Source organism: Ictalurus furcatus, chromosome 9, assembly GCF_023375685.1.
Source record: "Ictalurus furcatus strain D&B chromosome 9, Billie_1.0, whole genome shotgun sequence".
NCBI classification, from domain to species: domain Eukaryota; kingdom Metazoa; phylum Chordata; class Actinopteri; order Siluriformes; family Ictaluridae; genus Ictalurus; species Ictalurus furcatus.
The window spans coordinates 26,058,204-26,082,173 of record NC_071263.1 but is presented as its reverse complement, the minus strand read 5'-3'; the positions used below and the strand labels follow the sequence as shown (position 1 = coordinate 26,082,173).

Sequence of the window (23,970 nt, the reverse complement as noted above, 5' to 3'; positions counted from 1 at the left end):
ATCTTCATCATAATAACCTTCATTATCTCCATCATCATCGTCATAATAACCTTCTTCATCATTATAATCATAACCTTTATCCATCATCTTCATGACCTTCATCATCATCTTTATCCATCATCTTCATCATAATAACCTTCATTATCTCCATCATCATCGTCATAATAACCTTCATCATCATTATAATCATAACCTTTATCCATCATCTTCATCTTCATGACCTTCATCATCATCTTTATCCATCATCTTCATCATAATAACCTTCATTATCTCCATCATCATCGTCATAATAACCTTCATCATCATTATAATCATAACCTTTATCCATCATCTTCATGACCTTCATCATCTTTATCCATCATCTTCATCATAACCTTCATTATATCCATCATCATCGTCATAATAACCTTCATCATCATTATAATCATAACCTTTATCCATCATCTTCATGACCTTCATCATCATCTTCATCATAACCTTCATTATCTCCATCATCATCGTCATAATAACCTTCATCATCATTATAATCATAACCTTTATCCATCATCTTCATGACCTTCATCATCATCTTCATCATAACCTTCATTATCTCCATCATCATCGTCATAATAACCTTCATCATCATTATAATCATAACCTTTATCCATCATCTTCATCATCATCATAATAACCTTCATTATCTCCATCATCATAATAACCTGCATCATCATCATAACCTTTATCCATCATCTTCATCATCATGACCTTCATCATCTTTATCCATCATCTTTATCATCATAATAACCTTCATTATCTCCAACATCATCATCATAATAACCTTCATCACCATCTTCCTCATAACTTTTATCATAATCATAATAACCATCATCATAATCTTCATCATAATCATAATAACCTTCATCATTATCATCATCATCTTCATCATAACCTTTGTCATCAGTGCGTGTGTGTGAGGTGTGTGTGAGCATGTGTGTGTGTCCCCCTCACCCTGAGGAAGATCACTGGTGCACTCTTGACAAACACTGTGTGACACAACAAGCATTTCCGTGTTAGTGGTGACCGTGTGTGTGTGTGAGGAGTGTGTGTCCATGTGTGAGTTGTGCACATTCGTGTGTGTGTGTGAGCCGTGCGTGTCGGTGTTGCCATTGCAACCAGAGCATGGTCTGGAGTTGGCTTCTTTCAAGAGGGCTTCAAGTCTTGCTTTTAGTTCTGCATTCTCTAAACAAACCTGCAGGGGGCAGCACAAGCACACAGAACCACACACAAACACATACTTTGTGTTAAAATGCACACTTTAATAAAAAATAAAAAAATAAAAAAAAGAAAACAACCTAAATGCATACACAGCATCTAAAACAAACTTAAAATGTGCATTCATTTACATACTTTCTCATAGCAGCTTTTGGTGTCATCTATGTGAGAGAGCAGCTCAGCCTGCAACACAGAACAATAACAGCGGAAACAGCAATTAAATTAAACAGTATGGCTTTAATACAGAGACTGTGTGCTTGGTAAAGCTGGAAATGAATCAGTGGAGAGGTAAAAACCTTTTCTTTATGGAGCTGTGTGATGGACAGAGCCGCACTCTTCCTCAGCCCTTCATACTCCTTTCTGATGCTGTGCAGCTCAGACAGTAGGCTCTCCTAAAACAACACCGCATTCTTGAACTCAGATAAGTCTAGAATCATTGAACTGTCCTAAAATAGCACAGCTTTACTGAATTCGAATCAGTTCATAAACATTAAACCATCCATTAAAATGCTCAGCGTTACTAAACTTGGATCAGCCTGTAAACAACAAACTGCACCAAGATCCCTGTCTCCTAAAACACGAGAGCATTACCGAACTCATCAGTTTATACATACTAAAATCTTACAAAGGAAACACAAAATGACAATAAATAAAACAATACAGTCTAAAAATGAATTATTAAACTGAGATCAGTCTGGAAATAACTCTTGGATCTTGTTGGTAATGTTCCTGTCTCTCTTCAACTGTGCTTGGACTAGTGCATTCTGGGTAAAGCCCCCTCTCTCTCACTTTGCAGTTTTATTTGTGTGCAAGAGCTTTTGCTTTCTGATACATACTTATACACAAACACGCAACACCACTCTCAGAGGCTACTCCGTTAGACACAAACACAGTGACGATGAAGAATAAGGGTGTTTTCACATATAGTTCTTTTTCAATGCACCATACTCAGTCCTGTTAAAGTGGACCGGAAAACGAACTAGCCGCAAACACTCTCAGTGCTTTTGGTGCTCACAATACAATTTGACTCAAAAGGGGACCGAGTTCTCTTTCTGGAAATGTTTGTATTGATGAGATCTCAGACCACTTGGTGTTCACGCTAACGCCTTTACCATAGAGAATATGCCATTCAGAATGGTTGCTTTTACACACCGTATACTTACATGTAGAATCCCGGAAGGAACTGCGGCGTATTTCATCAAAGATAGTGGCTGTAATAGAAATTAAGCCTAATACACAAATTGCCCAGAGAAACAGGACTTTACGGACAAATGTCCTTCATAAACCGTGCAAGAAAAGTGCTTCTGAGGCTGTTTGTACATACATCTGATGTATATAGTTCGTAAATACATCTGATAGTTTATCTAACATTAGACGTTCAGTACAAACTAATGAATAATTTTATGGCTGTAAGTCATATAAGGCTTAGGATAAGATTAGGCGGGACACTGTTGGGTTTCTGTGTGTAGAGTATCGTGACTCTGTGTTTAGCTGCTGCTGAACAGGGTGATGGGAAAGGGGGAGGGGTGTGAGCCCCCTGCTGGGCAAACAATTCACACCTCTTCACAATAACACTGATAACGAGATAAAATGGACAACACAACTAAAGCTTTTTTATTATTATTATAGTAAAACACTGTATATAACTGCCACAATAACATTATAACATTCAATCTTAGAGGGCTAGGTATAAAAAGAAATACTTGTTTGTTTAAAAAAAAAAAAAAAAATTCTTAAATCCCAGAGTGTTTACTTTCATACGAGTCATGAACCACTACTGTGGAGTACATCACAAATAAATCCAATGCTGAACACGGGCTCCCCAAAACAAATTTTTGGCCTCAGGTAAAAAGAGTTAAAGTAATGAAAACCTCAAGGTGCTGATCTAGGATCATCCAATATTGACAGAGAAAGAGCGAAAGGTAATGAATAAGACTGTATGGACACAGAGAGCTGATCCTTATGAATAAAGAGAATATGGGGATGAATATAGAGAGAGCTAATCCCAGGAAGCAAGTATGTATAGACAAAGAAACCCGATCCTGATAGATAGAGAGTGTAAGTGTAGAGAGAGCTGACTCTAATGAATATGACTGTATGGGTGGTCTTCATGGCCAGAGAGAGCTGATAGTAATGAATCAATAGGTATTGTTCCCCAAACTGCTCCTCTGGGATCTCCAGACAGTCTCTTGGCGATCGAAACATCTGAACCATTTAAAGGTCTTGAAGGACCAGTTTTTTAAAAACTGTGTCAGAGAGAACTAATCCTAATGGCTGAGAGTGTGAACAAAGGAAAGTTCTGCACATGCTTAAGTCAGTTTTTTGGGGCACCACGTTTTGATTAATCAAATAACCTGCGTGTAGTTTACGTATGTGTAGTTCATAATTTTGTCCATTAAAAAATTCGGTCCTTGTGATAAGCTGATGTTTCTTCCAAATGTCCTCTGCGCAAAAAAAAAAAAAACCAAACAAACTTTTGTGGCCTTTAAGGAGACAATATTATTAATTAATTAATGAACAGTGTCATATTCATCTATCTGATATTGACTTTAAATACTATGCCATGTTCTTTTGTATTTTATGTATTTATAGCCTAAAATATAAATTTCAGCATTTTCAGTGTCTACAGGCTTTATACTGTTCCTCGCTTAGGTTAGAAAAATGGGCCAACGCCATGCCTCGGTCCATCCTGCACAACTGAGCAGCGCTTAAATCTCTCATTCGATTCAATTTGTTTCAATGCTTTTAGATAACGTATAATGCTTTTTAACAATAGACATTGTCACACAGCGTCTTTACAGAAGAAGATGGAGATTTATACTTAGATCTTTAATGAGCAAGCGAGAGGCTTTACATCTGAGGTCTGAATACTGTTGTGCGTAATTTTTTTTTAAATTAAGTCCTTGCGCATGATTAATTAAATATGTCCCTGTTTGCACAGCAAGAGCAAGTCTTATTCTTATGAATACACATATGGATAGGGAATGGACAGAAAAAAAACTCATCTTAATAAATGTGACTGTACACACAGACACAGAGAGAGAGATGTGAGAGAGAGAGAAAGAGAGAGAGAGATGTGAGAGAGAGATGTGTGAGAGAGAGAAAGAGAGAGAGATGTGTGAGAGAGAGAGAGAAAGAAAGAGAGAGAGAGAAAGAGAGAGATGTGTGAGAGAGCGAGAGATGTGAGAGAGGGAGAGATGTGTGAGAGAGAAAGAAAGAGAGAGAGAAAGAGAGAGGTGTGAAAGAGATGTGAGAGAGAGAGAAAGAGAGAGAGATGTGTGTGAGAGAGAGAAAGAGAGAAAGAAAGAGAGAGAGAGAGAGAGAAAGAGAGAGATGTGTGTGTGAGAGAGAGAGATGTGAGAGAGAGAAAGAGAGAGATGTGTGAGAGGGAGAGATGTGAGAGAGAGAGAAAGAGAGAGAGAAAGAGAGAGAGAAAGAGAGAGAGATGTGTGTGAGAGAGAAAGAGATGTGAGAGAGATGTGAGAGAGAGAGAGAAAGAGAGAGAGAGAGAGATGTGAGAGAGAGAGAAAGAAAGAGAGAGAGAAAGAGAGAGAGATGTGTGTGTGTGTGAGAGAGAGAGATGTGAGAGAGAGATGTGTGAGAGAGAGAGAGAGAGAGAAAGAGAGAAAGGTGTGTGTGTGTGAGAGAGAGAGAGAGAGAGAGAGAGAGAGATTGATCCTGCTATGGAAAAAGAGAGACGAGCCGAATGAATAAGTTTGTATGGACAAAGCTGATAAAACATGAGTTCCTTTAGCTGGATGAACTCCTGACTGTTTACCTCAGTGTTTTTTGCCGCCTCTGTTACTCCATGTGAGGTGCTGATAGATTCCTTTCCAGTCGAGTCATTCTCTTTTTCTCCCTCCCTTTCCTCTCTTCTCTCTCTTTCTTCTTCTCTTTCCCCCTCCTTCTGCTCTGTCCCTCTGAACTGCCTTCTGTCATCATTACCCTCTATTTCAATCTTGTCTTTTCCAATTTCTCTTTCGTCTCCCTCTCTACTCATCTGTCTCACTTCGCCTTCAGTCTTTTTTCCGTTCTCGGTTTCATTACTTCCAGTCGCTGTCTCATGTCTTCCGATGTCTCTCTCTGCTCTTCGCTTGTCTTTCTCCACTCTTCCGTTCTCTCCCTGCTCTCCTCCTCTGTTCTTCAGCTCTTTCTCCAGCTCTGTCACTCTCTGGCTCAGGCTGTCTCTATCTCTCTTCACCTGAATGATAAATTTGTCGTACTCCTCCCTGATCTTTCGTTCCTGTTTGCAGTTGGAGCACTCAAGGAGCGGTGGAGGGACGGATGAGGAGCCGAGCGAGGACGAAGGTTTCTCAGCAGAGCGACGGCGTAGGGGCTCCGCAAAAACAGACCCAGAGAGGCATCGGGAGAGTGGGATGGCACTTTTCACGACACACACTGCAAGAGAAAAAGTACACTAATGAGTGCTTATAATAAAATACAGAGGGGAAAATGCAAACTAGAGCCTTCCACTGACCTAATATTCTGATTTATTTACGCTGGAATCATTTGGTTGCAATTTGCTCTGGCAGTTACATCTCTAAAACCATTCGACTGAAACTCAATCACCTAGAGAAATACACACAACATGGAAATCAAATAAACAATGAAAAAAAAAAATCTGCATTCTCTTCTGATTTCAACCCGCAGACCCTCCGCTCACAGGATGTTTTTTGTTTTTCGCACCATTCTGTGTAAACTCTAGAGACTGTTGTGTTTTAAAATCCCAGGAGATTAGCACTTTCTGAAATTCTCAAACCCTGCCCATCTGGCACCAACAACCATCAAAGTCACAGATATCACTCCCCCCCAATTCAAGCTCTTGACCTGTATCTGCATGAGCTTATGCATTGTGCTGCTGTCACATGACCTTCTGATCGGATAACTGCATACGCGAGCAGGTGTTCTTATTAAAATGGATGATGAGTGTATGCTTTATGCTTAATTACCATCCACTGCTCCGGTCTTTTCCTCTGTAATCCGAGAGCTGCAGCTGTGATATCTACTCGGTTCTGGTAGTCTGGGTTTCTCTAGGTGTGGCAAGAAGCAGCGGTTCTCTGAAATCTCCAGGCTGCGTCTGGGTTTGAGCTGAGTGAGAGGTCCTGGACTGCTTACAATAGATGGCAAGGAGGTCTGAGACTGGACCAGACAGAACAGGACAAGGAGAAAATTAAATCGCTGAAATTCTGTTGTTATTTTTAATTATGTTATGTTTTAAGGCTTCGGGTTGCACAAGTACCGGACTCTCTATTGGGCAGAACTGACATTAAAAAGTGTGAAGACCTGCCCCTGTACATCCTCCTAACCTTAATTACACAATCCCTGAACCCTATTTTATACAATTACAGTTTCAACAAATGCCAGTATAATATATGTAGTTACCTTTTGAAATGAAAAATGATGAGTAATAATCTTTAGGTAACGGGTTGTTGCTGGATCTCTTTGTACTCTTATATATAAATGGATTACATTGTGATATATTCAATATACTCTGAAATATAAGTATAATATATTGTAAAATATATGCAATATATTACATTTATCAGTCTAACTCCCTACCTATTTCTCCCATCATGTTCTTCTGCTTTAGTTTGCGGACTGAGTGTTGTTTTTGCTCTTAATCTGACTTCATTAGTGGGAAAAACATGCCCTTCTCCTAACCGTGGTTTAATATAGGGGTTAGGAAATGTCTGGGTTTTTTTTTGTCCTGGTGAGTCATCCCTGTGATGCTTTTCGATTTTGAGTGAGATGAGACGAAAGAGTGTTATTTTGAGATCTGCCCACAGGAGAGAAAACAATACAAATGACATTGACAGCTGCTTTAAAAATAACCCTCATACAACTTCCTGTGTTTTCATTAAAGCCACTCTGCATGCAAGCATTAGTTAGAGTTGAGGAAGTTTATGATAAAGTTCTTCAACAGGAAGTCTTTTATTTAGCATGTTCAGAACTAAAACTGAGATGTCCGTACTTTCTGTACTTAGCAAGCAAAGCTATTAAAATCCAAACTGAGGTCAAAACAACTCCCTAAGTTGCTAAGTTGTCTCAGAAGCCCCTGTTCAACGTGCAATTTTATGCGGCGATTCAATTTTAATTACTCAGGAAGGGATTAAGTGTAAATGCAAGTCGCGTCCTGGGAAAACTGACACCGTTATAGAGACCTAGGGATCACGTGCGAACGAAGGCTAATAACTTAGCAGAAAGGAGGATCACATCACAGAAGAAATGATAATACAAGCGTCAGAGAAACAATGCTCATTATGCTCAGAATTGCACTACACACTCTGCAAGCCTTTGCGAAGAGAAATAGAGGCAACAGGGTATTAATAACCAAACGAATTAAGGGCTGAACATAGAACAGGTGCACACATTAGAAAAACAAACCAATGAGAAGACAAGGGTAGGGACAGGACTGGATCCAAAAAGAAAAGCGATAGTGCTTAAGACGTTGGACTTCTGATCGGAAGGTCCTGTGTAATAGGACTGTCATGCTAAATGTAAATGCCTACATCCTGTTAAAATACCATTTGATGTTAAAAGTCCTGCATGTAGAGGGGAGGGATGAGAAGTATCAGCGGACTTTGGCTGCCTTAATGGATTGGATTAGGCTGTAGCACATCATGAAGCAATCAATATCATGAAGCAAGTCAAACTTAAGCCCAGCTTCAGGACTCAAAGACTTCACCACTCCTTTGGAGACATTTCAGAAGAAAAGTGCTGGCTCAGACTCACTTCTTCCTCTCCCTGTAAAAATGTACCGAGCAGGAGCCAATGTGTAAAACTGATTAAGCATCAACACTTACTCGTCCACTGACTGGTGGGAGGATCTGTGTTCGAGTCAGAAGAAGACTGTTCTTCTCTGCTGTCCACATGTTTTGTACCTAAACAGGCAAATACAATTCGGTTAAATCGAGTCCCTGCACTTCTGAGTGTTACACTGCCAGGAAAAGTGTACTGTACAGGTAAGGTACATGCATTTTTTTGCTTGCTTGACAATGTGAAAATTGGAGAGAAAAAAAAAACTGGATTCATCATAAAACTTGCCTTCAGTGTTGTCGCTGTTTGCAGGGCTACCAGACCGATAAATTATCAAACTTTTTGGCTATCTAACACAAGACTAGGCTAGTTTGGTGTTGCTAGCAAAGAGAGGCACAATTAAACTATCACTGTATGGGTTTAGCTGCTACAGTGCCTTGTAAAGTACATTAGCTGTCCTTATGCTCTGCTCATATCCTATTCACGTAACTTGGAACTCATACAGACATTTACACACCTTGTTTTCCTGCTCAGCATGAGAGGATGTCAGTGTTTCAATTTCAATCCCAGTAAAACGGCGTAAATCCGTTTTCCTCCTTACACTAACTGACTGTATGAGCTAGCGTTCAGCAGAATTCTGACCAGTCAGCCAATAAGACACGACTATTTCCACGTAGTTTCCTGTACGCTCCGTCTGATTTGTCTCGCGTCCGTTCATTGAAGATAAAATACAAAACTCCATTCGCTGAAGATACACAATTACAACACTGATATCTTCCTTTACTGACCTTCAGTTACGTAATGACAAACAGCTCAAAGTGGAGAATTATTCGGGGCTAAAGATTAAACCAGGTTTCGCCCCCGCTCTAGGCCCTAAATACGTGTCATCACCTCCTGTATCCTGAAATGATCTGTTGTTTTTTTTTCCTGAGCGTGTATAATAAAAATACAAGATTCTACAAGTTGTAACCTGTATGCTTTTGTATTCATAATTGCTTCGAATGTTGTGTATGTACTGGTCATTAAGACAGAGGTGTGTTTGTGTACCTGTGCAGGTGTGTAGCGGATCTGGGAGGTGTGTACGGGCCGTGAAGGTATGTTCAAAGCCTGTGCAGCAAACTGCAGGCAGCTCATAGTCTCCGTGACGGACGACGACTGGGTTGGCATGGTGACCATAAGACACGTCCGACAGTTTCCTCCAAGACTGTACCAAACGCAAAGACAGACAACTAAGATAGAGCTTCATACAACAGAAAGAATCATGCCTAGTAGGTCACAGTAGAAATAGCACTTATTAGTTGAAATTAAACAAATAAATATATACTACGATCATGAAGCATGCATTAATGTATTCAGGAATTAATTATTCAACACTTGGAAGTCAGTGTGGAAGTCAGTGTGGAAGTGTATCTTGAGAAGAAGAAGAAGAAGACAGTGGTCGCTCGGTGGTTATGATATTGGACTTCTGATGGAAAGGTCATAAGTTCAAATCCTAGTACTACTAAGCTGCCACTGCTGGGCCCTTGAGCGAGGCCCTTAACTCTCAACTCCTTAACACTCAACTGCTGAGTTGTATAAATGAGATAAATGTAAGTAGCTCTGGATAAGGATCTGCTAAACGCCTTAAATGTGAACGCAGCCTCCTCTTCCTCAAACAAATAGCTAGCAGTGTGATGTGAGTAACGATTCAGGATTCAAAGTAACACTCGTACAAACCTATCCGTCCATCGAATTAAAGTTCAAAACAAGCGCCGGTGAGTGAATTCCTTCATTTAGCAGCCATTTTAATATTGTGAATACCGAATGCGAATCTGCAAACTTCCTTCAGCTTAACCTTACGTCCACCGGGTTATCTCACAACCGTATTTACGATTTGAAAAAGGTTAATCTATTCTCACCGCATGGGCAACTGTCACGACATATCATTGCTGAGGGTCAAACAGTGACAAAATAGGCAGCGGCCCAAAAAAAATCAAAAATTTAAAAAAAAGTAAGGAGAGGAAAATGATGAAGTCTCCAGAAGGCCACTTGAGGCTCGGGTATGACTCAAGCTAATGTATTGTTAGTGTTATTGAAGTGATAACCACAGGCTGTCATCTATTTTTTATTAATTTAGCACATATGTAATTGTTTACAGGATTGAAAATTGCATGGACACACACACACACACACACACACACACACACTGCCTTTTCAGTAACAAATGGTTGCAGAAGAACAAAATGAATGAGAAGAACAGAAGAACCAAATAAATGAACTCTCTGAACGTTTTAATTATTTACAGCCATACTCTGTCTCTAATCACCTGTTTAAACTCAACTGATAGTGTGAACAACCGAACACTCTCTCTTTCGCTCACATCTTCTATGCTCTTAAGCTCTTCCTAACTCACCAGCTTCATCAAAATTCATTCCTGGACATATGATTGATCCAGAATACATCAAAGATCTATTTCAAGTAAATTTCCTTTGTTGTTTTTTTTTTTTTTTAGTAAGGATAATCTAAAATACTGACTGCAGAGCCGAGGCAGTGCTGGCTTACAGCATATGGGTGCAAATATGAAATCATACAGGGCTCCTAACTGCGACCTAGTAGTTTAGGTCAAATTCTACATATACCTGGATTTCAGTATGAAATCATGGAGCTCATGCAAAAGTAATGAATAAATAAATAAAGCACTGATAGAGAAAAAGTGGTGACTCATAATGATAATGATGAATGACTCTCACCAGTCTCTCAGAACACGAGTGAGTTTGGACTCTCTGTATGGAATGTGTTGAGAGCCTGTGTTACTCAGAGAAAATATCACCTGCAATTAGAGAAAATTTTACCCGTTACCCATAATACTTAATGACACTATAGTAACCGCTATATTCACAATACAAAAACACGAAGGTTCAGGTATATACTGTGAGATAACAAAAACAAATTCAAAAATAAATCCATAATAGAACCCATATTGGGTTTTTTTCCATTGTACTACATTTTGCACCAGAACAAACCCAGGGCTTTTTTCCCCCCTCAGTACTGAGGGTTCTGAGTTCTGGTTGTATGAGTTTTGGTACATTCTCTTGACTGGAACCAACAGGACGTAATGGCTGATTGGTTACATAACAGGTTCCCAACCCTGGTCCTGAAGAACCCTCTGTGCTGCACAGCTTAGTGTTTTCCCTGCTCCTAACACGCCTGATTCAACTAATCAGCTACTTATCATCCCTTCAGCAGAGATAACACTAAAATGTGCAGGACAGGAAGTACTCCAGGACATGAATTTGGGAACCTGTTGGTTATGCTTTTAGTGTTGACAATGCTTTTCCTTTTGTTTTTGTTTTTTTTTTTTTGCTTCTGGCTCTTCAGAGTCTTCCTCATTCAGAGTATTTCCTCCTTGTTAGACACAGAGGACAAAGTGTGCTTTGATGACCTAGTCACTTTTACTCTTATAGCTATAATCATTCCAGTCGTTACTCACATTAATGAAAACCTGAACTAGATGTTCTGTTGGCTCCAATGTGGGCTAGGGCTTGTTTTTAATGAGTAGCGAGAAAATGCTCTTTGAGCCTTAATCTTTTAGCGATGCCTTGGATGTTCTAATAATAAGTTTTAGAAATAAAAAAAGGACACATTATAAGCAGCAACCTTTGTATCAGGGCTTGGGAAACCCTTTAAAAAGACATAACTGTGATAGCATTTACAGTGGATATAAAAGAACACCATACACACAGTGAAGCATGGTGGTGGCGGCATCATGCTATGCGGCTGCTTCTCTTCAACAGGGGAGCCCCTTGTAATTTGATAGATCTGGAGCATTTTTGCAAAGAAGAGTGGAATAATATCGGCAAATCAGGATGTGCCGAGTTAGTAGACTTTTACCTACAAAGAGTGCTGTACTTTGTTGTACCTTTCTCATTTGTAAGTCGCTTTGGATAAAAGCGTCTGCTAAGTGAATAAATGTAAATGTAATAAATGTAATGTATTACAAGCAAAAGGGTGCTTTAACAAAGTATTAGTTAAGGGGTGTGCACGCTTATGCAGCCAGGTTATCTTTGTCCCCTAAAACGCTTCTATTTTTTAAAAACTTCTATTTTGTTGTTCCCAGAATGCACCACCAACTACAAACATAGCCAAAGACACTTCCCACACACACACACACACACACACACGTACAAACACGTTCACCTTCGCTGGAGATCTAATTAGAGACTCCTGTTCTCAATCACACGCACACCCACACACTCCTTTTAAGAGATTCTCACACACACAGCAGATTGCGAAGTAAACGCTCAGTTGCCTTGTCTCTGTCATTATCCAAGCCTTGTATCGTGTTTGTTTATTCTGGTTCTGACTTTGTTTATACCCTTGCCTGTTCTGGACTGTTTGCCTGATCAATTGACCTCTGCATGTTCTCGTTTACTGATTTCGTGCACTTGCTTCCGTCTGTGCCTCCAGTAAACGACACTATATCACATTAAGGAAATACGATTTACCTGTAGTTTTTTTACGTCACAGAAACCTGCCAGTTTTACAGAGCTGTGGAGTCTTTTTTATATCCACTCTATCTCAGATACTCAGTAAAGAAGCACAGAATGGTTTTAGCCTCCAGTAAAACAAGTTTCTCAAATGAATATCCACCACAGGTTAGAGTTTTCACTGCCCTGAATTCATTTGCTCTGGATAATTAATTTAGGGGAGTTAAACCAGGTCTTTGGACTCTGTTAAAGCATTGCACAAAACACTGAATATGACCTTGTCCTCCCTCCAACTCGTTATCGTAGTGTCTTTGTTTTTCAAAAACCATCCAAAAACACTGAGGGAAAGGGGCCTCCACTTTATCTGCAGTAACCACAGCAACAGTGTTCATTTCTAATATCCTCCCAAACTTTTGCTCATTTTGCTGAACGTGACCATGACTCTAGCCTACCCCCCACACAATTTCTCAACTATAACAGAAACAAATTTAACCCTTTACACATCATGTACATAAAAACAGGATTTAAAAAACACAAAGCATACATGATCATAATGAGGTTAGAATATACAGTAGATGTGATTAAAATACAAGTATGTAAAATAAAGACGAAAGACAGACCTGTAGCACAAACCCAGCTATACACAGTGATGTCTTTAACAGTCCACAGTGCTGAAACAGACACAAAGCTACATGTGTTTTTGTAGTGTGTACATTTCTGAAAACATACTCACATTTCTAAAGATTGTAAGGGATCGTTTAATTGTTTTGGCCTCCTGAAGGTTTTCTTGAGCCACATGGAAACTTCTTCTCATATCCAGAACTGCAGAACTGTTACATGTGGACTTATACACAGAGGACGGGAGAGAGAGAGAGAGAGAGAGAGAGAATAAGAAGACAGTAAAGAAAAAAATTACTCAGAGATAAGCACGCTCCGGGTCAAAAGTTTGTGGACACTCAACTGAAATGTTTCTCAAGATCGTTAAAAACCTTTTTATCTGAAGGTGTGTGATTAAATGTGTGAAATCGGTGTCATAGACAAAAATACAATTGTGCCGACGTATTAATTTCTTTCATTAGAAAACATTTTATTTACAAAATAGTATATTTTTAAACGGACGACTCGGAGGGAAATATTCCGAAAAGCAGCCGACAAGAGTCCGGCGTCGGTGTGAACTCCTTTAATACTGTTTAAAAAGCATCTCAGGGAAATTCCTCAAGAAATCGGATGAGAAAACGCCAAGAATACGTTTCTGGAAATTTCTAGGTGAAAAGTACGTCTACTTTGAAGATGCTGAAATACTAAATTATTTTGATTTATTTTGGATTTTTTATCAAAACATAATTCCCATAATTCCATTTGGGTTATTAAAGAGTTTTTATGACTTTATTATTATTCTAAAATGTGTGTGTGGGGGGGGGATGGGGGGGGGGATTATAAAAATAAAGAATGAGTGTGTCTAAACTTTTGACGGGTGGTGTATGCTTAAAAATAATGGCAAGGCAGATTTTAAAGAAATACTCCATGATTTCCATTATGATCTGTATTTACTGCATCTGTATGATATAGGCAACTGCCACAAACAAGAAATTTCTGAATAAAGTACAGAAACCTTACTTGTACTGAAAGACTATAGAAATAATGTTTACAATTATAATGTCAATTCAAAATATACACGCTAACAATAAGTAGAGTCTTGAAGAAGAGAACCCCTATAGTTCTCCCCAAATTGTTCTGGGCCAGTTCCCATCCACCAGCCAGCGCTCCCCTATCACACAGCTGCTACGATTGGGAAAAGTAAAGACTAACACATGCTCCCTTTGAGTCACCTGAAGCTAGCCAGCTGTATCTCATGCTGTGTCACGGGACCGCGTAACACACTCAGAGCGAAGGACTATCTACCCTCTTCCGCATACATGCTCTCACGATTGACTCGTGCATTTTTCTGTTCTTTTCTCAGTACCCCTGTAATGTGTGGAAAGAAATCACACATATGCTACAGATACTGTGGACTAAGATTTAGTTTTGGCTTTGATTTGGTTTTAATCTTACCTTTTATTCCTGATTTTTCACTACAAAAATGTTATTTTTTTTATTATTATCATCACTGTCATTAGCATTAAATTAAACATTTAGAGTAGCTCTATGGACGTACAAATGTGTGACATAAAAAAAAAAAAAATGGAAGCATGCATACGTGCGTGTGCGTGTGTGTGTGTGTGTGTGTGTGTGTGTGTGTGTGTGTGTGCGTGCGCGCGCACATGTAAGGAGAAAGCAAAAGGATTCTCTTGCTCCTACTTTGCCTGAACTTGCAAGATCCACCTAGGAAATAGAGAAGCACAATGAATACTGATAATAAATAGTTTACACACACACACACACACACACAATATATATATATGCTGGCACGCAACGCAATATACTGCATTTAATTAAGATCTGGTGGTCAAGAGAGTATTCTGTCTAATATGTTGCTACCATCTTACCAGAGTAAGTTTGCTGGCTGTCAAAACTCCTTCTGTGAATGTCAAACACACACACACACACACACACACACACACACAGATGCAAGTTGATCATACTAACAAACTATGTAAAAATTCTAACAACTCTCTAAAACTTTTTCAGTGCAATGGAATCATAAACAGCAGGAGGTCGAAGTTACAGGTTTGCTCATATCTACCTACAATAACACACACACACACACACACACACACACACACACACACACACACACAAACACACACATTAGCCACACTCCAGTGTGTTTGCTGATGCTCCCAGGGGAGGCTTGAGTTGTGTAATTGTTTGATGGATGTGATGAGAAATGTTTTTTTGCGAAAGTAAAGAATGTAATGAATGGTATTCTTGGCTAAACTTATTCTAAAGACAGAACGCTGGATTAGAGTTAAAACCAAAACCTTCATATGATTATACTTTGGTTATACTAACCCTTATTACATTTACATTTACATTTATTCACTTAGCAGACGCTTTTATCCAAAGCGACTTACAAATCAGAAAAATAGTTATTAGACTATGAGTTCCATATGCAGTATAGTATATGATATTTACAGCACAATATTCAGCTTGTAATGTTTCTAGATCAATAATAATAATAAATTGTTTATATAACAATCATTCACTGATTTACTGAACTTCTATATCCTGGCCAGGGTCTAAGTTTAGCATATCCAAGGATGAGAGCAAGGCAGGAATACACCCTGGATAGGATGCTAGTCAGTCAAAGCTATATTACCATACATATCATTTAAAAAATAAAAATACTCTAGAAACACTATTTTCTTAATACTGCCTTGCAATAGATCTAGATAGCAGACATTAATAATAGCATAGGCTCAAACTATCACACTTGAGATGTTTTGAAACTTTTTATTAGATTATTTGCTATAAAACAACATCTTGGCAGCTGCAGACTTTTTTTTAAAAGCCCAATCTGGCAACCATGTCATTAACTGTCCTGTCCACTTCTTCTCTTCAATGAAAAATGTTCAGAGCGATTTTTCTTGGGCAGGATAAATCTTGCCCATGTGGATGTCTATTGGTGCTTGTTGCAGTTCTCATTTGTCACCACTAGGAGTAATAATAATGATAAATATGAAAGCTAAGGATTGCATAACATCTAGGAAGGTGAGAAAATGGACAGAAAATCTGCTGTTAAATAACGTTTTTTTAATTGTCGGTAGCTCAAAAGGAGGTAATAAGTATTTAAAATGTATGGAGCTGTAAATCAGGACAAGATTCAACAGCGGACGAGCCACTACTGCTACCTAGCCTCTTGAATGGCTTTTGTTCCCCCTTTTTCACCCCAAAAATTTATCCTTCCAATACTGTGAAGACAGCATAGCACACCAGTCCGAACAGCATTTCGCAGAGTTTTTTTTTTTTGAGATTGTTGTGGCCAAAAATGTTTGATTTTAGATCTTGATTGAGACCTTTTAGCTGTACACGTGTTCGACGAGTCTTGGCAATAATCTGCGGTAATTTTGAAAAATTGCAAGCTCTTCCAAATATTGTGGGATTTTGCATTCATTTCTGCGATCGCTAAATCGCTAAATCCTGGAGGGACTGGAATACTGTACTTTTAACAAACTTTTTTTCTCTAACAACCAGAGAAAACAGAAAATTCTTTTTTTTTTTTGTTTGGTCAAATGCTAGATGGTAAAAGCAATCCTCTTCAACAGTTAGTTTTTAAAATGTAATCCAGAACCTCAACATAATTAGTGTTGAATTTGTCATGGAATTTTCAGATCTAGTCACAGGGTAATGATTTTATAAAACCTTTTGTAACACATAGATAATTGTCGACAAAATCGGTTTGGTTCAGCTTACCTTTATCAGACTTGCCTCTCATGTTTATGACCATAATGTTTAACACCATATGAGACTTGCTGGCAAAATCACCTTTAGAGACACCTGCACAAATACACAAAGTGTGTGTGGGTGTGTGTGTTCTTTCATTACGGACTATGTAGTTTTCATTATGGATTATGTAATTTTCATTATGGACTATGTAGTTTTCATTATGGATTATGTAATTTTCATTATGGACTATGTAGTTTTCATTATGGATTATGTAGTTTTCATTACGGACTATGTAGTTTTCATTACGGATTATGTACTTTTCATTATGGACTATGTAGTTTTCATTATGGATTATGTAGTTTTCATTACGGACTATGTAGTTTTCATTACGGATTATGTACTTTTCATTATGGACTATGTAGTTGCACCAACATAAAAAGTTCATTTTTAAAAAATGACTACATTTGTACTTGTATCTCTTCTAAGTATCTTCAAAAACAGAATTAAATGATCTGTTATACCTGTAGCAAGCTGTGTCCTCTCACCTCTAACTGGTTATCTGTATAGGAGGTTCTCTCACCTGTGTTCCTGTGGGCGATCCCACTGTGGTACACGTCCATCAGTTCCTGAGCAGAGCCGACCTCCAGCTCTCTCAGCCCCTCCAGAAGCACCACTTCCTCTGTGTCGTGGATACGGCACACCTCACTCACCTGAGGCTCCTAAAAGTGAGGATCTAAGATTAGGATGAGTATTTAACCTGTACACCTTTTTTTCTTTTTTAAACTGCTGTTATAAGCTTAATCTCCTATGCGGTGTTCCTCAGTCAGCATGTACACTGACATGGAGAGAAAAATGAAGCTAATCTGATGTGGCTAACAACAAAATCTTAGATGTCTTTTTGTTTGCTTTTAATCATTCATTAAAACAGGAATTCTCAAATTATTCTGAAGCCAGGGATCCCTTTAACTGTTAAAACAATCATGAACCTCCTATGTACAGATGTATTTTACAAACATACTCCAACTTTCAATGTGTACCATAATATTAGTCTTTTTACTGGAGAGTTTGAAGAAGAAAAAAAAATCAACAAACAAAAAAACTAGGGATGCTTGGGAGTCCCTGGACCTCATTTTGAGAACCATAGAGTATTGAAGTATTCCTTAACACGATATGAGCTATTAAGCCATTATTACTCATAAGTAGCACTCCCAGAATATAATATATAGATTATTATTTTTTTACCTAAGTATGGACAAAGTCTCTGAAAGTCTCATATGAGCGACATTAGCTGTTTGTTATTGGCTGTGTTCAAGTGTACTTTTTAACAAAAAAAACTGATGCAACATCTTCCAGGATCTACTCACCAACAGGTCGTAAATCTTCTCATTAGAGATGTGATAAGAGGACACCCTGACTCTGCAGTGAGAAGCCTCTGGAGCTGATAGGGTCAGATTAAGGATGGCTTTCTAAATTCTAAATGTTCTGGAGGTTCATTCAAAAGCCTGGAATAAGTTAAAGGAGCAGTTTGTAATCTTTAGAGCCCTGTGCTGCTGCAAGGCATACTGGGATTAAAACGCTGTCTTCCCATTTACCCGATTTGACCTCATGATCAAATTTTGTTGAGCAGCTCTGTTCCAGCGTTTCAGGACCGTTTATCACACGCACACGCCCCGCTGAAACTATTGGAACGGCAAGGACAATTCATTTTATTTTGCTGTAGACAGAACATTTTTGGTTTGAGATCAAAAGATGAATAAGATGAGAAGAGTGTTGAGAATTTCAGTTTTTATTTCCTGGTATTTATATGTAGATGTGTTAAACGACATAGAACATAACACATTATGTATGAGACCACCCAATTTGTAGGCGAGCAAAAATATTGGAAAATGTGACTGACAGGTGTTTCTTGTTAGATTTATTGTTTAAAGCTGCAGTACTGCACTTTTGCCTCTCCATCGCCATCTCTGTTTGAAACATAAAATTGCAAGTTACTTGCGTAGGTTTTTTAAAATTGTGCTTCGGCACTTCTCCATCTTCGAGGATGAATCTAATGGTTTGAGGTACTCGTATGGGTTGCATATTAGCTCCAATACTTGACAATGGAGGTGGTGGTGGATACGGTTTTCTTGCGGTAGAGGTGAATTGCTTTCTCTCTCATAGCTAGCAGAAAATAAGTGCAAGTTACCACACTGATCAAAGCAAAACAAATAAACAAACAAACAAACAAACCACAGGAAACTCGATACCTAGCTGAAACAAGCGAACAAGTGTGCTAATGTTAGCTACCTACTTATTAAGCAACTGAAATGTCTTACTTGTTCAGCAGAAGAAAAAAATCTCTGCGTCAGTCTTCAATCCCGATATTTATTCTCGTGTTAGCACGGGCTCTGTCGCATTCCCATTTGGCACAGGCTCTCTGCAGTTCGAGGTTTCTTGGTTTTGACAACAGCTGATTCCCCAGATGTCAACGATGATTGCGTTTAGCACGATCCAGATTAAAGCAGCCATCTAGATGACAAGTTTAAATTCTAAGCAACTGTTGTAAGAACAAGCTACAAACACTCCACCATCCTCAGCCCCCACACAGGCGATATAGTAGCTCTTCTTCTTTCTATTTACAGACGTGACGTAACCACGCAAAGACGATTGACGTCAAACTGACGTTTCCCACGAAATCCGACCCGACAGCTCAAATTATAAATCATTACTATAAGCTCACTGTTGCGAATCGGGGTAAGGTAAAGAGACCGTTTTGAACACTGATGTACTTTTTACGTACTTGCTCAAAAAATTATTTTTGTTAATTTTTTTTTTTTGCCAAAAAAAGTTACGTACTGCAGCTTTAAACAATAAATAACTCTGAACGTCTACTCTTGGTTTTAGACTTCAGTTTCATCTGTGAAGACTGAATTTGTTGTTAAAAATGATAAACCAACATAAAGATCAGAGAGCTGTTTATGGGAGAAACGTAAGCCATTTTGAAGCTGAGAAAAGAGGGAAAATCAATCAGAGGCATTGCACAAACACTGGGCATAGCCGATACAACAATTTGGAATGTCCTGAAAAAGAAAGAAACCACTGATGTACTGAGCAACAGACACCGAATGGGACAGCTGATGACAGAAACACTGTGAGAGCTATGAAGGTGGTCTGATACAAAAGGTTCGATGTTTTATGTTGTTTAACACATCTAGATGAAAATGCCAGGAAATAAAAGCTGAAATCCTGAAAAACTCTCGTCTCATATCCATCTTTTGATTTCAAACCCAAATGTCATCGGTGTACAGCACAAACAAACGAATTGACCTCGCCGTTCCAATAGTTTTGGCGGGGACTGTATCTTTTGAATGTCCATTACAGTTCTTACAGATCTAGAAATGCTTTAACACATTACAAACTGCAGCTCTTAAAGGAAAGAACATTTCCATTCCACTGCAGATGTTCAGGCAATACAGATGTCAAATCATTTACAGTCCGAAAGCCCAAAGTCAGTACAATATTACTTGTGAGCGGTTATATCTGAATATATTTTGTTTCTTGGATAGTATCTACACAATCATGTATACTGATAGTCACATATTTGGGCTTTGAGATCATATTGCTTCATAAGATAGCATCTTTCATTATCGGTAAGAAAAAAAGATAACACGTTGAGAACATAAGCCTAAATAGGTCAATATATATTTGGGAAGCTAATCAAGTTTTACGTTTTCACGCCTGTACCACGAATTACACACAGACAATTAAACCTTATGAACGTTTGGAGATGAGCTTTGACAGATGGATACAATTAAAGATGTCGTCAGCAGTACGGCTGATGATGCCCCTCTGTCTGGCTGTGCAGGCTTGAACCGGGTGTGTCTCTCCGCTGGTGGACTGTCCATACAATACGACACATCCATTATAACCCTTCATCACATACTCCACCAATGACTGGGGTAAATAAATACAGAGGGAGAAAGAGAGAGAGAGAGAGAGAGGAGGTCAGCAAGTACGAGTAGCAGAAAAGCACAGAATAAGAATAAGAGAGGGTGTACAGCAGGATGACAGACGGAGAGAATGAAAGGAAACCTGGAGAGAATATCTGGCTTTTTTCTTAATGTTTTATTTCCTAGTGTTGCACCATGAACGCTGTGTAATCTGAGACAGCAAGGAGGTCAGATACAGGAAATCATATATAAGTAAATTTCACAGATTTAGTGAATAACTAGTTAATACTACTGTCAGTGCTAAGTAGTAGATCTAGTGCAACATGGGTAAATGCCTTTGTCGTTGACTCATAGATGTCTTTCGGTGAAGCCCCTTCATTCCACACGGCATCAAAATCTAGGACGTGCGCCCGGTGACCCTACAAAGGGCAAACACATGCATTAGCAAGAAAGAAACTCAATTCCCCACAGGAAAAAAAAATTAAATTTAAATGACACAACATATTTTCCATTTCTGCATTCTGTTTTTCCGCTCTTTCTCTGTTTAACCTTGTGTTTGTAGGAGAGTCTGAGAGAGAGAGAAAGAAGACTGTAATCTAATTGAAATAGCTGATTTCATTGGCCTGAGAAAAGCTCACCCTGCCAGTGTCAACAGTGACTCTGTTCGTCCCGATAACTCTGATGGAGGCTCTCGTCTCTGCTAGGGGAATCAAACACAACAACAGATCTAATATCACGGCAGGCTGGGGGGGGTTGTTTAACATTACACAGATCTTGTTTTAAAGGCTATAGTTTTTCAATATGAAATAATAAATTATTTAATGTGGTGGCTTCAGAAAATATAATTTAAAAAAAAAACACACAGGAAGTGTCTACACTTTTACCCTCATCAAAAGAAAAGAAAAAAAAAAAAAACAGATTCTATGAATATGCTAATTGAAAATGTCCCCAAACTAATACATGCTCACTTCCTTCCTCTGCTAAACTGCTGTCCCATGTGCTGGAACATGATACAACCTTATATTTTATGACACAATATTTACAAGTAGGACTTTTTAATCAGTTTATGTTGAATAACTGAAAAGAGAGTAACTGAAAGAGATTTTTTTTAAAAAAAGAAAAAAAAAAGAGGAATGAATGGATGAATGAAGGTGAGAATCAATCAATCAATCAATCAATCAATCCCGTGTGTTAAACAAACAACCTGTTCGCATTTCTGTACGTTCTGGGGGACAGAGACAGAGAACAACCCTAAATCTCTTAGAGTTTCTTGCTTGCTCCATCTGATGGACGTCTTCTGGTCTCATGTCCCGATGAACGCGCTGGTCCTCAAAAACTCCGCCTGTCTTAGAAAGTCAAGGATGTAAAGAAGACGCAAAGGCTTTGATTACATCCAAGAACTATGACAACGAGCAAACAGTACAACAAGTCGTTATGAAATGATCAACCAACACTATACAAACATAACAGAGGATAAAGATATTAAACAGAACATACACACATAAATACATCTTATTATTTTATGGTATTTATCTTAAAATGTTATTTCACTTCTCACGGTGTCCCAGAAAACTGCTCTGCGCACTCTCAGAAATAAAGGTACCGAACTGTATTTTTCGTCGTAGCTAGCTTGGTATTATCAAGAGTAACTTTAGTGTGTAACTTTTACCTGGGAAGGCGCATTAAGTGTACAGTTAATTAGCTTTTCGAGTAAAGATTTAAACGCAGCTCAATGGTCTTTAACGTGCAGTTATGTACCATAGATTATTTTTAATGGTATACTAAGATCGGTGGACGATACAGTGCCCTCCATTAATATGAACACCCTTGGTAAACGTGAGCAAAGGCGGCTGTGAAAATTTGTCTTTATTGTTCAAGCTTTTGACCTTTTGTTCAAAACATTCACAAAAATACTCTGCTCTCATGGATATCAAACAATACACAGGTTTATCCAAAAAAAAATATAGCTTTGTTAAATATAGGTGTGCAACAATGATTGGCTTTAGAGTCATATAATTATAGTCTTCTCCGATAATGCCTGATGAGGTTGGAGAATACATGGCAAGGGATCTGAGACCATTCTTCCATACAGAATCTGACTCTTACCTTTAAAAACAATCCAAGGCGCATAATTTGAGCATAATGATCATTGATTTAACTTTAAAGCCTTACTCTAAAAGCTAATTAAAGGTACAACTCGTAGAAAAGATACATATTAAAGGTACAAACGATGTACTCTTGATAGCGCCACTCTATTAGCAAGGGAAAGTATAGTTTGGTACATTATTTCTAGGAGTGTATAGCTGTAAGACTTCGGGTGTTTCCGTGACAATCTGCCGAACGGCGGAAAATGCCGAACTCATATCCTGTTCTCCTACGTTACTATAATAAGCTAATAAACAACATGTATATCTTATATGCCAAAACAAAACTCTACGTTCAAAGACAAGTCTTAAATTTAATAAAATAAAAAAAAGCCACACAAGTGTAATATTTAAATTCATTTCAATAAGTTTAAATACCTTTAACCGACGACGTTCACGTCAACTTCAGATTCATCCAAAGCAGCCATAGTAAAGTTCGCTAGTTCGTTATTTTCCCCACACAAAGTCAGTCAGAATTCCGCGCTGCCGTTTTTCACTCGTATCAAACCGACATTCTTGACAGAAAAACAAACAAAACACTCTTTCTTTGTGAATTTTTTTTTTCCGAGTTCACCTGACTGACAGAGAATGGACGGACACCAACACCTACTGCTTCAGCGGCTCGAGCGCGCATCGCCAAACAGTCCGCGCGCGCGCGCGCACGACTTTAATAACGGTCCTCAGATTCAGTCAGCTAAAGCTAGAGCATTAATTAGCCCAGTGTGTCGAATTAGTTAGCCGCTTTACACGCTTAAACCGATTCTAACTACTAAGGAGAGGGAGAAAAACATATAACATATTTAAAAAAAAAAAAAAAAACCCACCCCGCTCAAACTCTACCTGTATCACCATGGCTACGTCTGAGCACAGCATAGCCTACTACCATACCAACGAGTACAGTGCTATGAAAAAGTATTTGCCCCGTCCTGCTTTCTTCTGGTTTTGTGTATACCTCATATTAAATAGCTTTAAATCTTCAAACGAAATACAACATGAATCAACGGCAACCTGAGCAAACACACAAGCCCGTTTTTATTTATTTATTTATTTATTTATTTATTAAAGAAGGAAAAAAATGGATCCAACGCCTATCACTCA

General features: G+C 38.6%; 1 protein-coding gene across 5 annotated transcripts in view; it reads right to left on the bottom strand.

The window, feature by feature from the left end:
• The window catches only part of si:ch211-63b16.4 (kinesin heavy chain), a 33,594-nt gene extending 9,624 nt beyond the window's left edge, over nucleotides 1-23,970 (bottom strand). For 2 of the 5 annotated variants that reach the window (XM_053632673.1, XM_053632672.1), the window contains exons 1-19: nucleotides 23,251-23,963; nucleotides 21,930-22,074; nucleotides 21,367-21,428; nucleotides 21,064-21,147; nucleotides 20,588-20,732; nucleotides 18,164-18,237; nucleotides 17,380-17,518; nucleotides 16,827-16,910; nucleotides 14,960-14,991; nucleotides 14,772-14,795; nucleotides 13,207-13,317; nucleotides 10,737-10,816; nucleotides 9,055-9,211; nucleotides 8,055-8,132; nucleotides 6,201-6,390; nucleotides 5,030-5,649; nucleotides 1,548-1,643; nucleotides 1,387-1,434; nucleotides 988-1,228 (exon numbers count right to left, since the gene is read on the bottom strand). In XM_053632673.1, coding sequence (XP_053488648.1) covers nucleotides 988-1,228; nucleotides 1,387-1,434; nucleotides 1,548-1,643; nucleotides 5,030-5,649; nucleotides 6,201-6,390; nucleotides 8,055-8,132; nucleotides 9,055-9,211; nucleotides 10,737-10,816; nucleotides 13,207-13,317; nucleotides 14,772-14,795; nucleotides 14,960-14,991; nucleotides 16,827-16,910; nucleotides 17,380-17,518; nucleotides 18,164-18,237; nucleotides 20,588-20,732; nucleotides 21,064-21,147; nucleotides 21,367-21,428; nucleotides 21,930-22,035 — 2,371 coding nt within the window. In that variant the 5' untranslated portion in view covers nucleotides 22,036-22,074; nucleotides 23,251-23,963. The other 3 variants (XM_053632668.1, XM_053632669.1, XM_053632671.1) reach the window with 3 other exon arrangements.